We start from the raw sequence: 27,064 nt of genomic DNA, 5'->3' as shown, positions 1-27,064 counted from the left end.
CTTAAAAACAAGCCCCCCCCCCCCGAGGTCCAGCTACTAACTGGAAATTATCCTCTGGCCTTGCAGGTTGCCGGGGGGGGGGGAATCTCCCTCTCCGCTCCCTGCACAGGAAAGGGAGAGGACCCCCCCCCCCTCATGGCGCCACCTCTTTCTCGCCCGCCCATCCCAACAATTCTTGTGACCTTCGGGGACAAGCCGCAGAGACTAGAGAGGCATCGGAGGGCAACAGTCCGCGCTATTTCCACTGCGGCCTGCCTCAACGCCGAGCATGCGCAGCGTGTCTCTGACCTACTTCTGCACGCCGAAGCCGGCGAGGTCTGCCTGCCGCTTTGCCGTGTGTGTGTGTGCGCGCGCGCGCCCAAAGAGCGATAGAGCGCGCGCGGGAAGCTGGTGCTGCGGCTTTGGAGACAGGGAGCGAGAAGAGAGAGGAGCGCGTGTGGAAGGATGGGGTAGCATCCCGACGTCCCGCGGTCGAGGAGCCCCATCGCCCCCCGGAAAGCAGTCTGCAAAAAAAAAAAAAAAAAAAAAAGATTAAAAACCAATTTATTGCACTCGGAGGAGGAGGACTGCGAAGACCTGGCTCTGTGGGTAGGCAAGCCCTCGCGCCCGAGTGTTTTCCCGTGTTACCCAATGCTGCGGCAAGAGGCAGTTCCGGAGAGCAGATAACGTCGGAACGTCCTTTCTGGCTGTATGAGAGAAAACGAGCTCGCTTTCCGAAGTGCACTAAATGGCGGGGCTAGCGTGGAATAGGAGTGGGAGGGGGGGAGAGAAAAGGATGATGTTCTCCGAGAGGGAGGGAGAGACGGATCTATTCCTTATAACTTGTAGCAGCGTGAGGTCCTGCCAGGCTTTGGGGGGGGGGGGGTGACGAAATGCGGGGAAGATGGGAGTCGCTTCTTTGCCCAAGGAGACTTGGGCAGGGTTTCAGCTGTTGGGTTTCTGTGGTGCTTCTCGTTTTTGTGCCACGTTTGTGGGAAGGAGAACCTCTGGAGGTGAGTTGCCGTGTCGAAGGGGCAGTCAGGATGCGGGGGCTGGGGTGCAGACTTCGCGGGGACCCAAGGCCCGTCGGAACTTTCTTCCTCGAGGTGCGCCGATTTGGGCTTGAGCAACACCGTTGGAAAGGAAAGGAGGAGGGGGCGGGGACGCGTCTGTCTGTGTCTACTAGCAGCATCCTTTTAAGAGAGTGCCTCTGAGACTGTGCAGAATGCACTTCTCTGTGTACAAGAAGTAGGTATAATCATCTTCGTCATAGAGCAAGACAAAAAAAAAAGATTTCTAGGCCAGAGGCTTTCTTTTTAAAAAAAAAGATTTTGGGATTCCAACAGCTCCAGCTACAACCAGGATGTTGTTTTTAGAAACTCAGGATTTGTTTCATTTGATGGCCTATGTGCCATCAACTCACTTCCGCCTCATAGTGACCCCATGAGCATCGACCTCCAAAATGTCCTGTCCTTAAAAGCCCTGACAACTAAAGGATTTTTAAAAACCATTCTGGCTCATGTTTGCCCTACCTTTTTTCCCTAGTGCCTTCCACTTTTCCCAGTATTATTGACTTTTCCACTAAGTGTTATCTTTTCATTGTGTGTCCAAATTAGAATAACCTCACTTTAGTTTTTAAAAGTTCATCTGGTACCTTATTGGTCTTTTTGACCTTCCATGATATTCATAAAGCTCTTCTTGACACCACATTTTGAATAAACTCTTTTTTTCACTGCCCAGTTTTCATACCTGCATATAGTAATTATGAATACCATAATATGGATTATCTTTGCCTTGGCCTCCAGTGACATATCCTTGCAGTTAGGATCTTTTCTAATGCCTTCATTGCTGCCCTTTTTCAGTTCTTCTTCTGATTTTTTGACTTTTGGATTGATGATTGAACTAAGTTCAACCAAAATCTATACTGTATTAAGTTATCTTATTATGTATGAGTTACATTATATCCTTCATTTCCTTCACTATGTCCAGGTCAGTATACATTATTATTCTCCTCCCTGTATATTTACAACAACCCCATGAGCTCAGACAGGTTGAGAGAGTGACCAGTCCTTAAAGTCACTCAGTGACTTTTATGTCTAAAGAACGAGGCATGTTATGGGAAGAACACAGTGTGGCCCAAATAGCACACACTCTGTTTACTCTGTAGGGCCAGACTGGTAGTAGGGGAATAAATGGCAGAAGACAAGGCAGTTTACTAAAGAATATTCAGGGCTGAAATGGCCAATGACAGCCTGCAGCCCTACTGCTAGTGCTTTGACTGGAGGGAGGGAGGAATCTGTGTGTAAGTATCTCTGGGACTGGGGAGTGGGCACCCACGTCTGTTCAATCCAGGAAGAATTCCATGGAATAATGAAGTTATTTTGTCCAATCCTCCACTGCCAGGAAACTCTGACCCCTCAGGAGTATTTTTCAGGGTGGAGGAGATTGCAAGGGATGAGAAATCTTCCCTCTGTTAATGTTCTTACAATATATTTGTTTGTTTGTTAGATTTCTATCCCACCTTTCCTATGATGAGCTCATGGTGGGATACATGGCTTTCCTCCCTCCATTTTTTTCTTTTGTTTTGGCCTGAGATGCTAGCACAGATACCTCTACCTCTTCTAAATAAGAATAGTATTGTACTTGCATTTGGAAATTTTGTTGCTTGTATGCATGTCCTGTTATTACTCCACATGTGTCTGCTTTGGTAGTTGGTTGCTATAGATTGTGAATGGCTACCTGGAAGCACTGGTGCTAGAAGCCGCACATGCAGGTTTTGTCTGCTTAGGCAGGAGAATCATCCCAGTTACCACCAGCACCCTGACCGATTTTGGCAACAGAATGGCAGCACATTAAGACAAGATACTTACGTATTTATTTAAAGTATTTATTGTTTTTCTGCCCACCAGCAGTCCCAAAATGATGCACAACAAAATAGATGAACATATTATTTTTAGAAACATACTAGAAACAATTTTAAAAGCCATTTAAAAGAAAAACAGCATTATTTTAGAAGAAAATTAGAAACACTTCCAAAAGCCCCTTTTAAAACCAGTTTTAACAATCCAAGACCATACCGAACAATAGAGTCTTGCCAGTCTCTCTGCTCTGCTCCACTACCATCTCCCTAACACAGTGTCAGGGTTAGAGGAAATTATACCAAGGTAGGAGATTGTTGAATATTTAGTTTGAATGATTTGTTTTTGCACTGCCTCTTTTGCCTTTACAGCTAGAATATGGTACAAATTGTAATATCCGTATTAAGTATCAGTGTTAGACTGATCCATGTTTCAGACCTATCTGACCCATTAAACTCACTGAGTGACCTTCGGCCATTCATGTTCTCATCATCATCATCATACATTTACTGGTATAGTAAAATAAAAGAGAATAGAATACTGTAGTAAATAGAGAACCAATGAACAAGTAAAATCTGGCTAGTCAAAGTTTATGGTAGAAGATACAAAAACAAATATAAAACCAACAATCCAGTAAGTCTCAATTAACTAGATTTGGTTTCATCAGCATTGGCATGCTCTCTCTTTACCTGACCATAGGGTGGGTTTGTTTGTTGAAAATATTTTTGTACCACCTTTCTCTTTAAAATAACCCAAGGAGGAAGGGGGGGGGGAGGAAAGCTATTTATCCCACCATAAGCTCATTGTAGGAAAAGTGGGTGGGTGGGTGGATGGATGGATGGATGGATGAAAAGTTAACAGAAGAGCATTCCCCATAGCCAGCAGAAATCTCCTTCATCCTGAAAAGCACTCCTGGCAGTGGGAGATTAGACACAGGATACTATGGAGGAGAAAGGAATAAGGCACTTTTCCTCATAAACGTCCTTGATAACTTAAAAGACCTTAAGAGAAGTTACCCAATCAAATCATTAAAGCAATGAAAATAATTGAAATACTTAAACAATGATGAAAACCAATGAAAACTCAAATTGAAATTAGTAGCATAATTAGCACTGGTCCAACTGTCCACAAGTGATAGTCCGGAAAAGTACTTTCCCTAATGTATGATAGCTAAACTGTCTGAATGATTTTTTTTAAGTAATGGGGTTTGACCCTACAGCTAAACATAGGTTTGAAAGAGTCTAGGGATAGAATTCAAAAAGAGGCAATCAACTCTGAAAAATGCTTGATGTTGTTGATGATGATGATGGGGTTCAGATATTCAGTTGTAATTGTTAAAAGCCTGCCTGAAGAGATGGGTCTTTAGCTTTTTTTGAAAAGGTAAAAGGGAAGAAGCTATCCTGATCTCCTGAGGGAGAGCATTCCATAGCCTGGGAGCTGCCACAGAGGAGGCCCTCTCCTGTGTCCCCGTCAGCTGTGCTTGTGCTAGCAATGGGACCCAGAGGAGGGCCTCCTCTGCTGATCTTAATCACTGAGAAGGTGCATATAGAGAGATACAGTCCTTCAGGTAGCCTGGACCTAAGTTGTATGGGGCTTTATAGATAATGACCAGCACTTTGAATTGGGCCCAGAAACGGACTGGTAGCCAGTGCAGTTCTTGTAACAGGTGTGTTATATGCTCCCTGTAGCTGGCCCCAGTCAGTAGTCTACCTGCAGAGTTTTGCACCAGCTGAAGTTTCTGAACCGTCTTCAAAGGTAGCCCCACATAGAGTGTAACTAAGGCATGTCTCACTGTAGCCAAATTTGACATCTCAAGGAATGGGCGCAGCTGGAGCACCAGCTTTAGCTGCACAAATGCACTCCTGGCCACTGCTGAAACCTGGGCATCCAAGCTTAGGGATGAATCCAGGAGTACACCAAAGCTTTATATCCTGTACATAGCCATTTCATTGTCTATTGTGGCTAGAATTACCACCTCAGTATTTCAAGCAGAAAGGTTTTTTTTTTTTTGTTTTTTTTTGTCCATCATTCATCACCTGATCTTCACATGGCGCTCCCTAGGACTGAACTTTCTGAGAATTATGGCACTTCCTTCCAAGGTGGTAGCAATAGATCCAAAGAACTATTGACATGTGTTCTAAAAAGGAGAGATGCCTTTTTGTCTCTGCATGTTAAGGTGCAATCTGTGATGAGTAGTTTTATGTGATGAAGAATGACCTTCAGGGCTTAATGGGGCTGAAAAGAACACCATGAATCACCATGTGAAGACTGCAACCTACAAAAGACACAGTTTCTATTTTGCCAACTTCCAGTATCATCCTTTTTTTTCCATTTTTTCCCATCCATCCTTTTTTCTCCCTTCCTTTTTTCCTTTCAGAATTCTGTAATTTTTAAAATTGCCTTGGCATTTATATTTGTTTTTAATGTACCTGTTCAGATTTTTCATTATTTTCTTTTGTTGTATGTCTACAGACTTGTGTGTAAAGTTTTATTTTTTAATGTTTTGAAGCTGCCCTGTGGCATGCTTTTCAAAACTGCTGCCATTGACTGTTATAGATTAAGGGTGGGGGAGATTCTGAATAGTGCAGGAGAGTGAGGTCATATAATATGTACAGTGGGGTCTTGACTTAAGAACGGCTCGAGTTAAGAACATTTTGACTTAAGAACCACTCTCATAGGAAAATATTGACTTGACTTAAGTACTTAGATTTGAGTTAAGAACTGAAAAAAAAACACGTAGGAGGCAGGGAAAGTGCAAAATGTGAACTTTCAGTTAACTGTTGGGCAGTGAAAAGGGTGCCTGTCTGCTTCCTCACTCCTCCCAGCGTTTAGAGAGTGGATTGGGAGACAGTCTTCAGACTGCCTGGTACTGTCCTGCCTGGACTGTATTTTCCCTGCCTTCCCTGAACCTTTCTTGACCTAAGAAAAAAAGAAACAAAATATCCCCCTCTAGTGGTCGAAGGCGGAATAGCAGCTTCCCATTAGTTTCTATGGACGGAAAAGAGCAGATACGGATCAAATGGTTTTCAATGCATTCCTATGGGAAATGCAGATTTGACTTGAGAACTTTTTGACTTGAGAACCGCCTTCCAATACGGATTAAGTTCTCAAGTCAAGACCCCACTGTACGTCCATTTTGTTTTGTGTGTTGATAGCAAGTGTGAGGAGTCCTAAGCAGCTATGATTCTAAAGGCAGAGTCCTCATAACTGCTGCCTTTCTGAAGGTGCAATTTCTATTTTCAGAGACTAGAATAACTGACACATTGAGAGAGAATTATATTGTTGTTGTTGGGACTGGAACAGAGAAAGGAAGAGTTACCCTTCCACTTCCCCACCTTGAATGATTCCAAGACTGCCCAGGTTTCCCCCATGCCCTAACTGGTGCTGTAATAAGAATGTGCAGATTAATTGTATAGAGCAAGTCTAGTGCTGTCCAGAAAGAAAGAATGCCAGTCTACCCTCTGGTCTCACCCAGTCACTACCTTTACTCTCCTACCCAAGAGCAAAGAAAGTGTAAGAGAAGGTTTTGTGTAGCATACTTTTTAAATAATGCTGGTGAAAGCTGGAGGCAACAGGGAAAAAACGAAAACAATAAAATATGGATTGACTAAAAAAAAAAGCCACAGCTTTGTATTTGCAATTGTTGATCATGGCTGTTGATGACAGAAGCTTTCAGAGATCCCTAATTCATAGGGTTACCATAAGTCAGAAGTGATTTATAAGCAAATACTAGCAACAGTTTTTAAAATTCCTTGAGTGCCTCAACAAGCAAGGAAATGTTTTGATCATTCTAGATACTTCCAGATGGAGTTTTTTCCGCCTGGTACAATTGCCTTCTCTCCAATATGGAATTATACACAGGATGCAAAATATGTCATCTCCCATTTGTTGTCCTCTCATATGTCCACCGTCTCTGTCATGTTTATTTTGTGTAGTAAGAAAGGCAAAATAGCAGGAAAGGCAACTCTTTTATTCAGTAATGCTAGAAGGTGTCCATCTGAAAGAACCCATAAAGTCACAGACTGCTTAAAACTGGTGAATGTATACTATTGTGGTCTATATGCTACCCTTTTCTAATGTTCAGATTTTGCCCAAGAGCCAGAAGAGGTTTAATCTAACATTTCCATGAGTGCTATAAAAATTTAATGATCCTTAACCTTTGCCTGGCTGCACCTCAGAAATGTGAACTTCATTCTTAATTTGTCATGCATTACTTTGAAGAGAGAAATGTGAGCAAATAACATGTTTAAATTAGGTGGTTTTTAAAAAACGTAAGTTTATAGTAGGTTGCTACTTCTCTTTCAGCAGTTTTAATTAATAGTATTTCTTATTAATTGATCCCACAAGATGCTTATCTGGACACTGTGAACAATGTAATCCCACCAATTGCATTTCTGTGTTATGTTGCAATGCAGTCTGAGCCCTACATCTGAATATTTTGACATTTCAGTATGGAAACTGGCCAACTTGTTTCAGATGTCACTGTGCTCACTGTTTAGGGGCTTTAACTACTATAAACTGCCCTGAAGGCATTTGCCAGCTGAGCAAAATGTATACAATTAACAAATAAACTATTAATTTTCTGGCCAGCACCACACTGAAGGGAGGAGACAGAAACCTTGTTCTGATTTCATTTGTCTTTTGCAGCCTTCGGATCTGAGACTATACATTTTTAAGTATCCCATTACATGGCAGAACAGAGAATAAAAAGCAGCATTTGAGATTTACTTCTTCTAAGAGACAACTTTATTTCACTCTGCTCTTCCTGGACCATATATTATTATCTTCTTTAAGGTTGTAGTCTACAAGACTATTCATTTCCTATGTATGGCATCTATTTTTCCAATTTGTAGTCTATTTATTAATTTTCTACTGGTACAGCACAAAAGTTGTCTTTGTTAGACTAAAAATTAAACTGATTCCAGTGTTGGCCAGCCACAAGCTCTTAAGAAATTCTTAGGTAGGATAAGGACACAAATACTTCTATTGATCTCTGCCCCACATCCCAGCATAGGGTAATGGAGGCAAAGTTTGTGGCTCCTGGTAAAGCATGTGATTTTTATAGAGAATGTCCCTTGATCAAACTGTACAATACAGTATCCAATTTGAACCAAATGAGATGCTTTTCTAAAATCCTGGCAAACGGCTGCCAATGAGTGAGAATGGTGAGATAGATGGACTAGTGGTATGATAAAGAGTTAGGACAGTTTTCTATGTCCTTTCCTGTCACCAGATGCAGAAATTCCTTTGTTAGCTGTCACATCCTAGCCTGGAGCACGTTTTCCAAATGTACCCACTTGGTTAAGTCCCATTAACAACTGAAGTAGGTTACTGTAGTCACTGCCTTCTTCATATTGGCTTCTCCAAACAATTCTGTCTGCATCTCGTTCCAGTCCATGGTAGAGTGCATGGTAGAGCACCATTTTAGCAATGCCAGTCTTCCTGTTTTTCTGGGTCATTATGAACTGCACATTTGCCCATTGAGCAAAATGTATACAATTAACAAATACAGTATTAAATTTTGGAGGAGAACAAATCTGATAACTGGAAAGTTGCTGAAGTCTTGTGGATCTTGGAAACTTAGTCCCAGACCTGGTGCTCTTACTACTTTGGTACATCAGATTAAGGTTTAAATGAGGGAAGCAATTTTCTTGACAGGCTTTTGGGGAAGGGGGTGCTGCAGGTTTTTTGCCCTGAGAGACCTCAAAAGCTTGCACCTATTATCTTTTTGGTCTACATTGCTTTCTGAACATGTTCGTTTTTGTTCAGATCTAGATGTAATTAAGCTTTGCTCTTAAAGAAATCATTGTAGGCACTTCACTGTAGATACTGTTCAGAAAAGAGCTGAAAAGTGTTCTGTTTACAATGTAATAGCCACTGTTTGGGCACTGGATTAAAGCACGTTGCTGTACAACAGTTTTATTGTACAAAAGATCTGGATTTCTCTGAAACCATTCAGTATTTAGGTGAAATAGATTGTACTGTCATTTGCACATGTTAATTAATGAAATAATTTCAGATTTGTAATCAAATGCCTCGCTAACAAAAAAAAGGCAACAGTAATATATTATTAAAGGAGACCAGAAAACACAATTTCATGCACAATAGAATATACTATCATGTACTTAACCATTGAGAAAATGGCAGAGGAATCTTCATTTGATCAAACGTGTGACTGGATCAAGACTTTTTTTGTACAGTGTTGTGCTGATGCACACATTTGTGCCTGCAGTTGAGTTGAATGCCACATAAAACCATCTGTGCAATTTCATCACTTTTCCTTTATATATGTGTGTGTTGTGTTTTATCAGTGTACACAAGTGCAAAGTTATAACAGGGTTGTGAAATTCTATAGGAACACTGAGTGGAACATGTTTACAGCAGTATTGCAGACCTTACCTCTGAATATGGAGAGGGGTCAGAGAAGGAGTATGGGTTTTTGTTGTCCTCTATCTTTACAAAACTGCATACTATACAATGTGAATGCACATTCAATATAATGTGTGGATACCCCAACTTTTGCTACCTGTTTGGACAGTTCCTTCAATACCGAGGTTTTAGATTAGTGACCAGATCATTACTATTATAGTTATGCTATGGCAACCTTGATTGGTTTAATCCACCCTACAGCCAACTTTACAAAATCTGGAATGCTTCTGTATGTAGGTATTGATTGTGGAATGATTCTAGGATATTCTGCATGCAAATTTGTGATCTGTGACTGACTCTGATTTGTTCTAGCAAATCTAATCTCATGACGTCTTACAGGATGCAGGCATCCCAGATAGACAGAAGGATATAAATTCATCTCAATATCCCCAAGCATGTTTTATAAAATTTAGTCTATTTTTTCCTGCATTGTCACAAATCCTAACCCAGGCCAACCCTGCCTGCCTGCTGCCAAAGGCAAGGTTAAATGTTTTATTTTTCACTTTCGGCCGTGTCTTATTTTGTTTAGGAAAACTATGGAATTTGATTTCATTTGTGTTTCTGACTAATGCTTGATTCCCAATGAATTTCAAAAGACTGTATTTGGAGGAGGACAAGGATTTGCTTATAACTGAACCGATGTGAACACATAAAGAATGAATGAAAAAGCCCCTTAAATTTATGCAGATGATGTTGCTCTAACCACTAAGTGACTGCAATACGTTTTCATGTATCGGGGACTAGGGAAAGGGGCATCTGAACCTGAACTGAGTCCTAATGCCTGATATATCTTGTCTCATAACTGTTTGTTCCCCAAGCCTAATTAAGAAAAAGAAGCAAGTGGCAAGGAAGGAGAAGTTTATTGGGAGAGTTGGGATGAAAGGCCTGATTTAACATTTTTCTCCTTTTCTTCTTCATTCGTTGAAATGGTAAGGATTTAAATATCTAGTTTATGTCAGAAAGAGAAAATAATATGAGAGCATAAATATACGTAATGTAGATCCCTTGCTACACAGAAGAAGCTGTACTTAAAATCATTGCCAGGGCTATTCTTGTAATAAATGTAAGTACACATCTAATAAAGAAATATAGCTATTTTCTGAAATAACAGCTTTGTGTACCAAGCTATGAAACATGCCTTGCCTGCTGTCTCAAAATCATAAATGCTGCATAAATTGAAATGAATTATAGAGTTTTGGTTATTCATAAGACTTGTGGAAACCTCACAGAGGATATAGACCAGAGGTCTCCAAACTGTGGCCCATGGGCCACATCTGGCCTGCCTTGCCTTTTTATCCAGCCCAGCGAATGTCACAGGCTCAGGCCTGTTCCCTTCAGCCTATGTGTGTGCGCGTGCAGGAGTGTGGGCGGGAATGCAGGCAAGTGGGCAGGCACGTGGCGGGCGTGTGTGTTGGCAGGTGGGCATATGTGTACACATGTGCATGCATTCCTTCGGCTCTCGAAAATGTGGAACATATATAATGTGGCCCTCATGCTGAAAAGTTTTGAGACCCCTGATATAGACAATCAGCTGAGCAAGGAATTATGTGAACTTAAACACAGGGCCTTAATCAAAATAAATGTTTAAAAAACTGAAAAGTTCACCTTGGTTGTGCACTGTTGTTTCTGTACAGCCCAGATTCTGCAAGTAAAGTGAAAGTATTTAAAAGGCACTCAAATGCATTTTAATGCACAAGATCCATCAAACCATGTTCGTTTTAAAAAATATGCCTCTATACTAAGGAAATGTTAGCAATTCTTCCTTTTTTTACAGAAGGAAAGAAGAAAGGAAGGGCTGACATTTTACTGAAAGGGCACTTCAGATGTTACATAAATTATTCAGGGGTGCAGATGTGAGAATCATTTATGCTTTTGCATCTCCATCAAGAAATTATTGCTGCACGAGAGAGCAGCAATAACCTTGTGCTGGTAGGACAAATTAACATTATATAAGGCAATCCTAGAAGAGGGAACTGCCCAAACAAAAAAAATAACTTTTAATCTATTTTTCTGATCAGCAGCAAAATTGTCATAGTTATAGCTGACAGTCTGTTCTTCCTCTGTGCCAAATTTAGGGAAGTATGGGCAAAGGGTTTTCAAGTTACAATTTTTAAAATTAAAATGTTTTACATCCCCCTATTCAGAAATAGGCAATCCTAAATATCCACAGGTTTAAAAAAGATCATATAAATTGAAAATACAAATTTTGCTTATCTTGAAAGAGAATGGTTGGTCCCATCCACTATTTTGTTTGGTAGAAATCCAGGTTGAAGGGAATGAAGTATTGATCTAAAATAGAGCTTTAAAATGAGAAAAACAGCCACTTTGTTATAAGAATGAGAATGCATAGTATAGGTTAGCCAGCAGGAACTTCAAAAAATTAAACATTGTATATATTGATAGATTGTGGGGGAAGAGATATTTAGAGAGAAAGGTCACAGAAACAGACTGAAAATTGGGTTTTCTTTAATGAAAAAAAGAATACAGTTTGCTAAAGAAAGTAATGGAGTGACAGTCCTCCAGAAAGGGGAATATTTTGCTATGTTATCTTCAGTAAAAATAAATAGTTTCTTTTAGGTAATTAGTATATTGGTTTGTTTTAGCCATTTTTATTTTAGTAAGTTGACCTGTAGCCTTTTGTAACAGAAAAAAATGGCATAAACATTTTTTTAAAAGCAGGTGATAGTGCCAGCTGGAGTAGACCCTGTGAAATTAATGGAGCATATATGACTACTGAGTAAGAAGTGGAGTTTATTTGAATTGGTCTCGACAACTGGAGTTATTCCAAAATTCTTCATTACTAATTTAAAATAATTGCCTATAATTGCTAATTTGCTTCCCTAATTCCAAAAATCAGAGATTTTATAAACATATCTGCTCACCCACAAATTTAAAAGACATGATTCCTAATTTTTAGGCTTGGCCCTTTGGTCTGCCCTAAAAGCACCAGCAGTACTTGAGAAATTATGGTGACGAGAATGTACAGTACTTTCTCCTGTGATGAATTGACCTTCAGTACCTTGGAGTTCATCTGTGAATTGCATAAGCATACAGACAACCAGTGGTTGGAAGGGAGCCAATGAATTCAATGAGACTTGAGTGCAGGTATCCAGTAGTTGCAGCTATAGGCTGCATATTGAACAAAATGAGGAGTAAAACCAAGACTGCTTTTATCCACCATGGAAGAATGAAATAAGACTTAATCAAAGTAAACAACCATGGGATTATGTTATAAGGTTGCAATCCAATACTTGCTTTGTCATACAAAACATAGAGAGGCTCCCTTCTACATCAATGGGCATACAATGGTATTGCATTGTGATGCATTCAGTTATATTCCCTCTTCAGCTGCCTGAAGTATAATAGGAGCTCCATATCCATGGGGGATGGGTTGCAAACTCCCCAGCAGATGCCTGAAACTGTGGATGGTAGTGAACCCATTAAAGGGAGTGAGAGGAGGGGAAGGGGAGACAAGGAGAAGTAAGTGGACGTGCGTACTGTTAGCTTAGTTGCCACAGTGGTGACTGCAAACAACTGAAACCAGGGATACCAACTCTGCAGATATGGGGTTCTGACTGTATGTTTACCATTCCCTTCTTCTGGGGGCATCCTAGGACTGTGCAGCTTGCCCAAAGCCAGGCTGCCTCTTCTGGGAGGCACAGTGGGGTATTGAACTCCCATTTATTGAGTTATCCAACCAACTATACTTATTTTCATGTATGTACATACATACGCATATACACAGACACATGCTCTGGCCTTGGACATAAGGAAAACAAATTTACGTGTAGTTTCCAATGTTTTGAGCTTTGGTTTTGGTTTTTACTCAAGCATTGGCTACTTTGTCATTACAGTCGGTGGCAATAAATACTAAGAGGGGAATCACAGTTTAAAAAGAGGTACTGAATTTTCTGTGTATAAGACGATACTTTTGTCTAAAATCTTTAGACTAAAAATTAAGGGTCGTCTTAGTGGAGAGAACAAAAACAAGTGGAGGGGGGAAGGGATCAAAGTGATCTTGCTGAGCTTTGATCACTGTTTTCCCCTCCATTTCCTAAGCCCCACAGAACTTAGCGAAAGGAGGGGGAAAGCAGCAATCAAAGGGCTACACAATCGCTTTGATCCTTTTCCCCCTTGTACAGCCGCAGGATTGCTTTGGTCCCTTCCCCTTTCCTTTTGCTAAGCCCAGGGCTTAGGAAGTGGTGGGGAAAGCAGCAGATTTTCTAATTTGGGGTTAGAAAACTGGGTGTTGTCTTATACATCGGGGTGTCTTATACACAGAAAAATACAGTAACTGTGAGCTACTATATTGCACTGGGGACTAAGGGGAAAATGCAACCAAGTTTTGTGGCTGGCAAAAATAATTATTCATAATTTACATAAAACTGAAATGTGCTTGAAATGGGACTCGGGACTTTGAAATATACAATCTAAAAATCCCAGGAGTAGAAGTAAATCTCTGCCATAGTCATGTATTATTTTAGTCCTCACTTCCTCAGATAAATTACATCCCATTTATGGTGCATTTGTGCAGTGCCCAAACAATCAGTCCATCTGTTCACCATGTTCTGTCATTCTGGCTTGGCCTCTGACATCCACCAGGATGAGATGGCTATAAATCGTAAGTGGAGTTTTAACTCATAATTTTTCATTTAGCTTGACCTACAGCAGGACCAGGTATAGATAACATATAAAATAATATGGAGGATAGGCTGTTACCCAAGCATCAAATCCCCCCTCTCCACGTCACTGAAATAGTCCAATGGAAAGGCAAGAGCCAATACAACTGGTTCCAGTGATGTCGCAGGAGTTGCCAGAACGACATGAACTGCCTATGGGACTCCGGCTCCGGGTTTTGCCTCGAGGTTGACTCCTGAAGCCTTTTCCATCAGTGGATATAGCCACAAGGCAGTGGAGGCTTTAAATCAGAGTTTTCCTTCTCCTAGATGGGTTGCCTTCCAAGGCTGACGAGCCCCACCTACCCAGCCTGCTACCTGACGGCATGGATGACGATGGTTTCTGAACAGTTTCTTGTTATTTCAATACTTATCCCCATTTTTGGCTAGCATCTTTTCAGAGGCATATAATTTAAAGTAATTACAGTAAATGGGCCAAAGGGGGAGAACAGAAGTATCCATATGTCTCACAAAAGTGGAGTTTTTGCTGAAGCTTTTACAATAAGGACGGCCAGCCCACTGCCTACAAGCAGCCTGCAGTTCCCAAGCCCATTTGGCAGCCCCTCTGAAAGGAGGCTTTGTCAGCATTTGATAGGATCCCATGGAAATGTATAGACTGGATTGGTATTTTAACCAATTATATGGCAAAGGTACTAGGCTCTGCCACCTCAGAACATTTAAAAGTAATATCCAATGTACTGTTGGGAATATGTGAAGAAAACTTAGTTTAGTATGGCCATGCTCCTGAGATGTAGCTATTAAAAGTCTACCTGCTTCCTGCTAAGGAACGTGGTGGCGCTGCGGGTTAAACCACAGAAGCCTCTGTGCTGCAGGGTCAGAGGACCAGCAATTGTAAGATCGAATCCACGCGATGGAGTGAACTCCCGTCACTTGTCCCAGCTCCTGCCAACCTAGCCATTCGAAAGCATGTAAATGCAAGTAGATACAGTAAATAGGTACCACCTCAGTGGGAAGGTAACACCGTTCCATGTCTAGTCATGCTGGCCATGGGGCCACGGAAACTGTCTTCGGACAAAACGCTCGCTCTATGGCTTGGAAACGGAGATGAGCACCGCACCCTAGAGTCGGACACGACTGGACTAAATGTCAAGGGCAACCTTTACGTTTATCCGCTTCCTGCTGAAGACTGGATCCATACAAATTGGTACTGTGTTGTGCCCCCATCGTTATTAATTCCAACACCCATGCATTGAGATTCATTGTTCCTTTTTAATGCAATTAACACGTCACTTGCTTTTCTTCTTAAGAGAAGAAAGGACTGTGCTGGATTCTTAAGAATGAGGTCAACTGCATTAACTGAAATTATGCAACTAATGATAGTTTTTGTTCTGATTTTAATAATATTGGCTACATTGCATTTATTTAATGGAACACTCACCAAGCTGTGTTGTGGATCTAATGAAACGCTAGCCTTGATTGTTTCTCCATTAGAAACCTTTTCTCCCACCTCTGGATAATTGACTACTAAAAGCTTGTGATAAATAGTATGTTAAATTATGTTTCAGAATTCTGCCTTGAATGATCAGGGATGACCTAATAAGTATTGCTTTTTTTCTCCTTCAGCTTCTTAGGAAAAGCTGAAGGATACAATTATGCATGTGCTCAGGAATTTTGTCATAATGGGATTGGTTAAGGATGTTATCCTTACAGGAATCAGTCTTGCTTTTTATTTCTGTTTTGTTCATATCATTGCAAATGAGTCTCACAGAACAAGCCACATGAACAGTAAAAGGACAACTTTCCTTGTCCATTTATTTTTAAAGTGCAAAATAAGCATTTGTTTCATTTATTGGATTTCCCACCCCCACCTCCTTTTCAGCATTGGAATGAATTTGAAGAATTCAAATTCAGTAATTTGAAAAATACTGTGTTAATTTAAATTTAATTATTTCCTTTTTCATTTACCAGGAAAAAGAATGTGTGTTTTCAGGAATTGTTACATCATTGATATTGAGTTAATGAGGACAGTAGTATTGAGTCATATAATGCCTATTACTGTACTACTATTTAATTTTTGTTGTATAAAATTCATACACAGAAGGGGGGGAAGAAACATGAAAAAAAGAAAGAAAAAATAGGACAGCAATGAAAATATATATGCATCAACTTCAATAAAAGGCATTTCAGTGTCCAGTATACAGAATGAATATGTTATTGCTAGATAATATGTTGCAGTTTAAGCAGTGTTATTGGGTTGAACAAAGTCATTGCTTGCATTTCTATACAGCTCCTCAGCGTTTTCTGATTTAACTTGTTTTATTTTGCAGGATTTTATTATCTTGGATTTTGAAGTTTTATGGATCAAGCTTAATACAGGTGGTTTCTTCAGGACATTACATTACAAAACTCCTGATCCAGTGTTACCTTCGCCCAGCAGTATACTGGAAAACAGATGAAGATGTTCAACACTTGCTTCCTTTTGTACTATTGGGCTATCATCTTACTAGCAGCTTTGGCAACTGCTGAAAGTTTCACTAACAGAACTTTAAACCACACTAACATGTTTGTCGGATCTGTGCCTGTCATCACCTCCAGAATTGATCATGTGATAGTCAAAGAAGGTTACAGTGCTTTGATTGATTGCAACATTCAAGGAAATCCAGGGCCAGAATACAAGTGGTACAACTCTAATGGCCATTTAGTGAAAGACAATGGGGACAGAGGTATAGTTCTGAGAGATTTTTCGTTCATGATACATAATTATGGAATTAATGCACTATCACAACAGTTGTGCTACATTTCTTTACTTCAGAATAATTGTAAGGTTATTTTGTAGCAATTTATCTCGAGGTACACAGATCCATTCCAAAGGTTATCATCATGCAATTGCTCCTCTCCTTCTTTACTGACCTCTGGCCATGTAAAAATATCCCTTCCTCTGACTTAGGTGGAGACCTCAGAAAATGCTGGTGTTTCCACATGTAAGAAACTACCCCTTTGCCCTTGTGAGTCTTTGAACATATCATGTTCAAATATTATGTCCAGTGATGTGGATATACTGTATAGTTTCTGTCAATGCTTCTATTCTGAGACTAGTCAGACCCGACTTAATTGAAACCCCAAGCATAGTGTTGAGTCTTGTCTATTGCTATGGCTTGTTGTCTCCTACATTGTGTGTGAAAGTGGTTTCCTTCTTAGCAAAAAATTTAGATTCAGCAGCATAGATATTGTGCCTGAATTGAAAGGGGCAGGAAAGGATTTGATACAGTGGTTGACCAGACCAGATGGGCGGGATATAAATCAAATAAATAAATAAATAAATAAATGAATAAATAAATAAATGAATAAATAAATAAATGAATAAATAAATAAATCCTCCCCAACATAATCACAATTCTGATTAGATATTGGAAATAAGTCTGGGTAGCACATTTACCTGTAATGAGTTGCTTTAAAAATATACAGTGGTGCCGCGCATAGCAACGATAATCCGTTCTGAAAAAATTGTCGCTATCCGGATTCGTCGCTATGCGGGGCAAAAAAGCCCATAGGAACGCATTAAAACACATTTAATGCGTTCCTATGGGCAAAAAACTCACCGTTATCCGGAAATCCTCCATGCGGCCGCCATTTTCACTGCCCGGTAAGCAAGGAAAGGGCATGAAAACACTGCGGGTGGCCATTTTCTTTACCCGGTGGCCATTTTGGAACCGCCAATCAGCTATTAGAAAAAACATCGCTATGCGAAAATCGGTAAGCGAAACGCTTACCGATCAATGCAAAGCGATGTTTTACCATCTAAAACATCGTTATGCGATCGCTTTTGCGATCGCAAAAAACGCGTCGCTATGCGGATTCGTCGTTAAACGAATCGCTCGTTATGCAGGGCACCACTGTAATGATAATGAAGTAACATTTATGTATTTTATATTTATGTTTATGTGTAGTTTAAGGAAAAAAGAAAAAGAAGGAAAGTAACATAATGTCAGGACCAAAGTTATTGTATTGATGTCATCAATAATAGCTCCTAGTTACTTTTTTAAAAATTACTTTTAAAGGGTTTCGGGGTTGTTGCTTGTTGTTTTGAGACATTTAATAGAAAGCTTTGATCCTGAATAACCATTTCCCATCCCACGACAGTCACTGCCTGTAACTAAATAATAGTTGTCCATGATATGGAGACACATATTTAATGTTGTATGGGCCTTTAAAAGGCTGCTGTAGGGCTAGGGAAAAAAATAGCAGCCAGGATGATTGGGGACTGGAGTAACTTGCTTTCAAGGGAAAGCTACAATATGTTGGGCACCTTAGTTTTTTTTTTTTTTTAAGGCAACAAAATAGGCCGAGGATGGTTATTTAAGAAGTGGAAGGTATTCTCACTCATCATACTGTAGCTCGGGGTCATAAAATGAAATTAATTGGCAGCAGATTGAAGACATACAGAAAGAAGTCTTTCTTCCAAAGCACAGAACTGTGAAACTCACTGCCACAAGATGTGGTGATGGCCCCTAATTTAATTCACTTTGAAAGGGGGCCAAACCTGCTTTTGGAAGATACATGTATTCACTGCTCCCTGCCGTAATTGTTACATCTCCCTTCCACATTCAGAGGCAGTGTATCACTAAACGGGACACTGCTGGGAGAAAACAGTGGGAGAGTACTATTGCTTTCATCACTTCCATGTGAGCTTCCCAGAAGCAGCTGGCTGGCTTAGCAGCATGTTATTTTCTGTAATTGCTCTCTGTACAACTAACAGTGTCTTCAGACAGAAGATATGTAAACACATTTCTGCCGTACAAATGAAGGAACAAGCTGAACTGTTGAAAGTGGGATTTCAGAAGCAGTGTGGGAGGCACACAGCACAGGCTTTTGTACTCTGAATGAGTCTGCTACAATTTAAATGGTACTGATGGATTCTTCCAAATTCTGGTGTTCAAAAGACCTATAATTTGGATTGGCAATGCCTTTGCAAAGTACCTTACTTTGACATACCAGAGGCCCTGTGGGTTGCCTGGCTGGGTGAGTAAAGGCATAGAGGTGCCTTTACCATAATGTTCAGTGTTTCCTAACCTCGGATGGAAAAGAACTGTGATTGGAATTTGACGAACCTAATGTTTTGAAGCCCACCCCCATCCCAAGAATCCTTACCAGAAGAAAAACACTTTGACTGAATTGGATGAAGCTATTTAAGGATCTTTCTTCCTCTGATTCAGTATTGTTGGCTCCAGTCCAAGCCTTTAAAAAAAATTTTTATGGTGCACATAAGCTTGTTGATCCAGTTGGGCAACAGCCTGCATAATTCTGTGCTAGATTGCAGCCAGATACTTTCCCCAGACCTCCTTAATTTAGAACATTTTTCATCTTGTTTACAAATCACTTGAATGCTATTTATTTGCACAAGACAAACTGGTGTTTTAACCACAAGTTCCCTTCAGGTAAGGTGAGTTTGAAGCTATCATTGGAATGTACCATTTACTCAGCAAGACTGATTTCTAGATGTTGCCTTGGGAACACAACTAGTTTGACAACTAGCTACATCTGACAATCCGTTCTGGTCCTGCTGGGAGTGGTTTGGGATATTGGCTAAGGGCAGTTAATGGCCAGTCTGTTTTACTTGTGGACTTCACTTGTTTCTATGATGATACAGCAATAATGAACAACTCTGTGGATTTGGAAACCAATCCCTCCATAAAGACTTCATGACCACTATTGTGGCACTGCCATATACCTCCAAAATAAAGCAAGATAATTTTGAAGCAGTCATATTTCTCCTTCTCCCCCCCCACCAAAAAAAAGGCAGCAAGGCAATTCAAACATTATTTTAAGGGAATATAGTGCTTTTTAAAAGGCTTCCAGAAGTGCAGGTCTCCTTTAAAACAAGGCATGTTCTTCATGCATGCCATGTTTTAAAGTTAAAATGGAGGTTATATAGTGCAGTTGTTTGCAGTATTATCCTGGAGATTGTTTAAAAAATACCACACCAACAGCTTTCCAACTTGCTTGCAGAAAATGCAAGGTGCCTGGTATATATTCCCCTAAAAGAAAATTATATTAATTTTCCATCATTATTTCATCTGAACCAACAAATACATGGTACTGATAGTTTCTGCCTTCTTTCTTGCAGGGAAATGGATTCTTGACAACGGGCAACTAAACATTACTAGTGTGTCATTTGAGGATCGAGGAAAATATACATGTGTTGCTTCTAACATATATGGCCAAGTGAACAATACAGTCACTCTTAGGGTTGTTTTCACCTCTGGAGATATGGGGGTCTACTATATGATTGTATGCCTTGTAGCATTTACCATTGTTTTGATATTAAACATTACTAGGCTATGCATGATGAGCAGCCACCTGAAAAAGACTGAGAAAGCAATCAATGACTTCTTTCGGACAGAAGGTGCCGAAAAACTGCAGAAGGCTTTTGAGATCGCGAAACGTATCCCTATCATCACTTCAGCAAAAACACTTGAGCTTGCTAAAGTAACACAGTTCAAGACCATGGAGTTCGCCCGCTACATTGAGGAACTAGCAAGGAGTGTCCCACTGCCACCACTTATCATGAATTGCAGAACAATCATGGAAGAAATCATGGAGGTGGTGGGGCTAGAGGAGCAGGGCCACAATTTTGTAAGGCAGTCAGCGGAAGGACAGGAGACCACTGAGACCGAGGAGATGTACATGATCCGCAATCCCTTAAAGCGTAGCAACTCTATCACGGCTGATTCAGATGCATCTTCTTTGCATGAACCGCCACTCAAGATTGCAATTAAAGTATCTGTTCACCAGTTAACAAAAAAGGACTGTATTGATGACCAGTCACAAGAGAGTGTGCAATTAGAAATTAAAGAAGAGAGGGAAGAGGAGAACGAAGAGGTTGCCCAAGCACCAACACAGCCTTCTAACCAAGTCTTGGAGCCTTCTGGTCCAGTTTTGGAGCCTTCTGCTGGACTCAGCCCTACTGATCCAGATCTGAGAAATGAGAAGAACACATGCACTATTTATGAAAGCCATTTATGACTGTTTCTGCTCAAACCTATGCATAGCAAGAAATTAGCTGGAGCATTCTTTTTTTTTTCGGGGGGAAGAGTTTTATTTGCCAGTAAGCCTTACCTGAAGACTATCACAGCAGACGCATGTATGTGGATTTCTTGGCACTTTATTGCTCATTTATAAAACTTACATTTAGCCAGCAGATTTGACAAAATAATTGCTGTTACACTAATATTTAATTGTTGTTTTAGGTTCAGAACACTCTTTTTTTATGCTCACGAAAAGTTTACCTCGATAATTAGTTAGTCAGTCCTGCTTGCAGTGGGTACTGAGAATTGGTGTGTAGAGTGCTTAGAAATAGGACTTCTAAGCTTTGATTTGGAAGAGTTCTGACTTCAGAGCAGGGCTGCTGAAGTCAACAAAACTATTGACTGTGATTGGGAGACAGCTCACTTTCATAAACTGAGGAATCAAGCTATTTTCTCAATTTTCATTGTCCCTTGCAAATTCTTGTGACTCTGCTTCCATGATTAGGAAAAACTGTTGAAGAGGGAATGTTTTCCTAGCCAGAGCAAGGTCTTTTTTTCCCCCAACTGCCTGTACTGGAGTGTAGTAAAGAAAGCCAAATGCTTTTATTTCATTTGAAGACACACACTTTGTATTCATTGCACTGATGTGGGAGAAAGCCCATCCTCCTCTTTTTTTTTATTTTCTGTCCCATTTTGAAAGAAGGAAACTTGGCAAATATTCCTTCTCAGAGAGGGTGCACAGTCCTCTTTTGTTGCAAAGGGGTGATTTGGCATGAGCCAGAAAGCTGCATATGAACAATAGCTGCATTCTGAAACACAGCTACCCCCAAACCGTTTGCCAGCTGTGATGGGAACAAGCAAAGGAGGATGAGAACTCCTTGTATAGGAAAGCAAACTGTCTGGAAGTGAAGCTTCTCAAGTTCCCTCATGACAAATGAGAGCTGCAAACATCTTCTCTTGCCCAAAGTTTGGAGAAGTGATGTTTTGGACTACAAGTCCCAGCATTTTCCAGCCTTCACCACCAGTACTGTCTGTGACCCTGTTGGTTTGGGAGAATTCTGGAAGTTATAATTCAAAAATATACTCTTCCAAACTCTGGCTCTTCAGAGGGGCAAGAAACCTATCTGTCTTTGTCTCTGGTTACGCCACCCCCTCTGTGCAAAGGCTTTTATTAATGAGATGGGAATTCAGGAAACCATGTGGGTTTTTTTTTACTATTCATATGGAAACAGCACTTAAAATCTACAGTTGGGGAACTGGAGGACAGAATTACTTATCTAGACGTGTTTTCATGGAGTTAAGCCATTTTGTTGTCTGTGAAGTCAGTGGATCTGACTGTACAGTACTAGCATTACAGGTGGACTGAGACTTGAAGACTTCTGGAGACAGAATAACTTAATTACTTAAATGGATATGAGAAATGGCCATTTCAGTCACTCAGAAAGGAATAAAGTGGCAACTTAGAATCACCTTGGACCCTTTAAATAGAAATTGTGATCTTTGGGATGGTAATTCCTAACTTGCATTTTAATTTTATGGCCTAGATCAGGAATGCTCTAAACCAAAATGCAGACAGACCTTTTATTGTCTTTGCATTGGTGACTTGATTGTTACTGGGAGCAACGTGTCATTTGAGAAGCCTTAATTGCAGCAGTAAAACTGCCTGCAAATGTGATACGTTATTGGCATGTGTAAAATGGCCTGAACAATGTTTCATGGAGCCCTTTTACTGGATTAGCTACATGATAAAGAGGATAGGATTCCTAAACATTTTGAAGCTGTGTGCAAAACAGAATTTCAACAGGTGTAACTTATATCGCAACCAATACCTCCTGAAATTTTCAATTATGCACAACTATTAAAGCAAGGGTATGTTATGTTATGAGGCTGCAGTTCCCATCAGGCCTAGCCAGAATAGCTAATGGCAAAGGATGCTGGGATTGGCAGTCCCACAGCATCTGGAAGCTGCATTTTGCCAGAAGAAGCATATAGCCCTGTCTCTTTTTTTTATGCATCCATTCTAACTTCCATACAAACTGTGGTTTCACATGCAATGACAACCATGGCATCAGCATAACACAAGTACAGATGCTTAGCATCTACATGGTATGAACACTGGAGCAGAGCCATAGCTAGCAATTTTTGCACCTGAGGTAACAGCACTCTCTTCCCCCCCCCCCCCATTCCCCCAGCACCCTGCCATCAGGCATGGACATGAAAACCACCACCACCACCCATGAAAAAGAGAGAAGAGAATGTGGCTCCTTCCCCCTCCACACAAAAAAAGAGGAAAAGTCCATGTTTTCAGAAAAATAAAAATAAGGCTAAGAATTATTGTTTATTTTTCCAACATTCACTGGTATTTTTGCCTCTAGATTTCTGGCACCTTTTAAATTTTGATGCTGTGGGGCAAAGACCGAATTTCTGCATCTTAGTTACAGTCCTGGTTAGGAAAAGCTTACGTCTTCAAGAGTGAAATTACCTTCTTTTCCTCATTTTTTTTTCAGAGTTTGGAAAATGTCTCTGTTTGGAACTATAGCTCCTAGAAACTTCTAGCCACCATAGCTATTTTTTCTTTTTTAAAGAAATACTTTTATTTTGTTTTAATTCCTTGGTATTCTGGCAATACCTAAATAATTTTCAGTAACACAAGATGCACTTGTTCTCATTTGTGTTGATATTATCTTTACCACCTCCCACAAATCTGTGCTAAAAATGTTACATTTTTATTTAGGAGGATGTCTGCTTTGCCCGTAACAGACCTGCTGCAGACAACTTCATTCTGTTTTAAAAATTGTGGTCCTTAATCCACAAAACTGGGGTTTGTTATGGTGTCATCTCTTCCAGCCAGAATAAGAGGAGAAAAATTTATTTATCTGCATAACTGAGTCAAATGTTCCTTTTTCTCTTTTTACTGCCTAATCACTGAAGAGGGTGGTATGCTGCAGTACTGTACAGTACAAACAAATTATCTTGCTTTTATAGCAGACAGGATAAACTCTGCACTAGTACTTGATTGATAGAGACCAAATTTTGATTTTACATCAAAATGCTAGTTCTTTGAAAACAGCTTGATTTGCTTAGGGACTCCAAGCAATTTGGATTAACTCTAATATGCAAACTCCTTTTCTGTGCATTGTTTCTCCTTGACAGGCTAGGATATTTTATTTAATCATCTGTAATGATTCTGTCCAGTGGACATGTTCCCCATTGCCATTTGTGTTGAGTATTTATTTTTTGATACATCAGAATCAACCCCCAGTGAAAAAACCAGTCTCTGGACCCCAGATATTTCATTTAACCTATAAAATGTTTTCTTTCCTTTCCTTTCTTTTTTTACAAAGTTATTCTGATGTTCCCCATTCCTTTTTTAAAAATGTGATCCTTATTCTAATTGACTAGAACCGGGTAATGTAACTAGGTGCTAAAGGATGATTCAGTTATTGAACATCCAGGGGGAGTGTCATCTTCTGTTTCTTGAGTAACAGCCCTGTCCGTGTCTGCTCCCTTGCTGCATCACAAATGATACCTTGCAGAAGCCATTTATGCTATAGGGTGGTGGTATCCTTTTTAGAGGGGAGGAAGCTAGATGTACAGCAAGTCTCTGAATAATTAAAAAGAAACCTCTTCACACCTTGACCCATTTGCTTATTTTACAGGATGGATGAAAAAAAATGTAAGCATTTCTTTGTTCCACCAACATAGGTAAATTTTGTCCAGAGACTAAGCTTGCAGTCTTGTATCTGGCTACTGGTTAAACCTGACTGAGGTCAGTGGGACCCAGTAGGATCAACTAAGTTTAGATCTGCAAATTTCCAAGTGTGTTGTGTTATCTGCTCTCAAGTTGAATCTGACATATAGTTACCCTTATAGGGTTTTCAAGGTATGTAAGATATTTAAGGAGCTCTTTTACCATTGCCACCACACTCACCCATTCCAGTGATTTTCCATGGCCAAGTGAGGATTTGAACCGAGATAATTTTATCCACTGCATACTGGTTTTCAAAATTTAATTGTTGTGTGATATTTTGTGGCCCTAGCTGGCTGGTTGGTCAGTGAATTAGATATTTGGCTACAGAGCCTCTGGTTGTGCGCTTGATTCCCCACTGTGCCTTTTCGGAAAATGGCCACCCTGTGTAGCCTCAGACAAGCTGCAGGGCACCCCCAAAAGAAGGGAATGAAAAGCCACTTCTGAGTACTTTATATCTAGGAAACCCTGGAAAGGGTCACCATAAGTCAGAATCAACTTGACAACAAATAATTATCATAGTAGTGAGGCTACCAGGGTTAAATTTGCATTTCTGAAAGCAACTATAAAAAGGTTGTTCTTCCTGACATTTCGCCAGTCTTTGAGGACAGAGTTCCTACTCCAGTCCTCTGAAGATGCCGGCCACAGAGACTGGCGAAACATCAGGAAGAACCACCTTCAGAACACAGCCAAAGAACCCGAAAAACCCACAACAACCATCAGATCCCAGCCGTGAAAGCCTTCGAGAATACATTCAACTATAAAAAGTTTAAGATTTTGAATGCTTAATCATCAGTTTAATGTAACTTAATTGCAAAATATAAATTCATAGGGATGCTCTTCATTAACAGTATTATGTGGCAATGAGTCATAGAAATGCCAGCATACATAGCGTTTCCCCACTAAAGAGCAGAACTCCTGTGTGAATGGGGAAAATCCTCCCATGCAGATGGAACTTGAATATGTTTTATGCAGCATTATATAAACTAAAGACCATGCTCAAACAACATAGAGCACCTTAAAGATGAATACATTTATTGTGGTGTTAGCTTCTGTGAAGTCGAGTCACCTTCATCAGGTGCATCTGATATCATCCAGACTTGGCAGGTATACATTCCTAAGGATGGTGAGATGTGAGTGTCAAAGAAATACAAAAAGAACAATCTATAAACAAATTAAAGCTTAAAGGATAGCTCCATTGTTTAGGTATCTGACTACGGAGCCAGAGGCTGGGAGTACAATTCCTTGACTAGGGCTAGAATTGATGATTTGCAAGGTCCCTTCCAGATCTGCAGTTCCAAGATGATTGTACTGTAAGATTATAAAACTAGATGCAGGGACCATTCGTTCAGAACAGCAGATTGTTTCTTTAATAGTGTCTTGCTCCTGGAAAAAACAGGAAGCACACCTCCCAAGTGTGAGCACTGCTCTTTCCTACATTAGTACATGTGGGTATGCCTCCGTTGGCTCTCAGCCTAAGATTGCGAGGCTCTGGGGTGTAGTCTTCAGCTTGGAGTCAAGGAAAGCCACTGAAGTTTATCTGTCATGACAAAGGCAACTGCCCATACTGGATTATGATGTAAATCTGTTGTGTACTTTGTCAAATCTCAGATGCAAAAAGACCTAGTTCTTATCGTTCACACTAGATAACTTCTATGAATGTTCTTCTGTTAGCTCCAAATTGCTCTTAATTAGAAATTCATTTCTCGAATAGTCTTATCTACTGTATTTTCCCACCTTTCATTTCTTTACCCACAATTTCTGTAAGAGCCTTTTCCTAATGTGATATCTTCCTTATGTAAGAGACTGCAACCCCCACCATCCCCTGCCAGCATGACATTTAGTTTTATACTGTACGCTTAAAGAGCACAAGATAAGGGAAGGATCTTCTGCAGTCTGAATTTGTGATTCATCTACCTGTTTATGCAGCTTTGACATCTCGTCTTGAATGATGTGCCCATGCCCTCTTTGATGAATGTATAGTCTTTAGCATTATCTTAAAGTGGTTGCAGTTTAAGATGTCAATACCTGCCTGTGTGTCAAAACTGTTCATGGTGAATACTGTATAAGAGAAAAAAAATCATGGGGTTGTCGTTTTAGTTATCCATTATTCAAATCCTTTGTACTGTAATGTATCAACAGGTTTTTCTAACCTATGGCAGCTGGTAGTCGACATCTCAAGGAAGTGTAATAAATGTGAATGTTAGAATGCCAATAATTCTGAGGTCATTATTCAGGCAAAAGAACATTTATGAGCTGCTAATATAGGTTCACAGCTTGTACAGTTTATCTTGTTTCCTAATTGCACAGAAACTGCTTGCACTGAAGCTAATGTCTCCATTATTTAAAGACAAATATAACAGACATGAACATTCTATTGCACTAAAA

At 40.1% G+C, this 27,064-nt stretch overlaps 1 protein-coding gene across 3 annotated transcripts; it reads left to right on the top strand.

Annotated features, from left to right (window-relative positions):
- Positions 1–350: 350 nt before the first annotated feature.
- MFAP3L (microfibril associated protein 3 like) lies at positions 351–27,064 on the top strand. 3 transcript variants are annotated; one of them, XM_073001458.2, is made up of 4 exons: positions 366–588; positions 10,085–10,195; positions 16,231–16,626; positions 20,028–24,567. In XM_073001458.2, exons 3-4 carry the CDS (start codon positions 16,356–16,358, stop codon positions 20,924–20,926), a joined length of 1,170 nt encoding a protein of 389 aa, XP_072857559.1. In that variant the 5' UTR covers positions 366–588; positions 10,085–10,195; positions 16,231–16,355; the 3' UTR covers positions 20,927–24,567. The 3 variants fall into 3 exon arrangements, with proteins under 3 accessions (XP_078249996.1, XP_072857559.1, XP_020661176.2); XM_078393870.1 differs by lacking the exon at positions 10,085–10,195 and having other exon boundaries at positions 351–584; XM_020805517.3 differs by lacking the exon at positions 10,085–10,195 and having other exon boundaries at positions 20,028–27,064.

Source organism: Pogona vitticeps, chromosome 5 (assembly GCF_051106095.1).
Source record: "Pogona vitticeps strain Pit_001003342236 chromosome 5, PviZW2.1, whole genome shotgun sequence".
NCBI lineage: Eukaryota > Metazoa > Chordata > Lepidosauria > Squamata > Agamidae > Pogona > Pogona vitticeps.
Note: the sequence above shows the minus strand (reverse complement) of the source record. Positions and strands in the feature narration are given on the sequence as shown.

Excerpts from the sequence above, each read along its gene's own strand:
- MFAP3L (XM_020805517.3), top strand. The coding sequence starts at position 16,356 with ATGAAGATGTTCAACACTTGCTTCCTTTTGTACTATTGGGCTATCATC. Across the intron at positions 16,627-20,027 it reads GAAAGACAATGGGGACAGAG|GGAAATGGATTCTTGACAAC; the intron begins GTATAGTTCTGA and ends TCTTTCTTGCAG.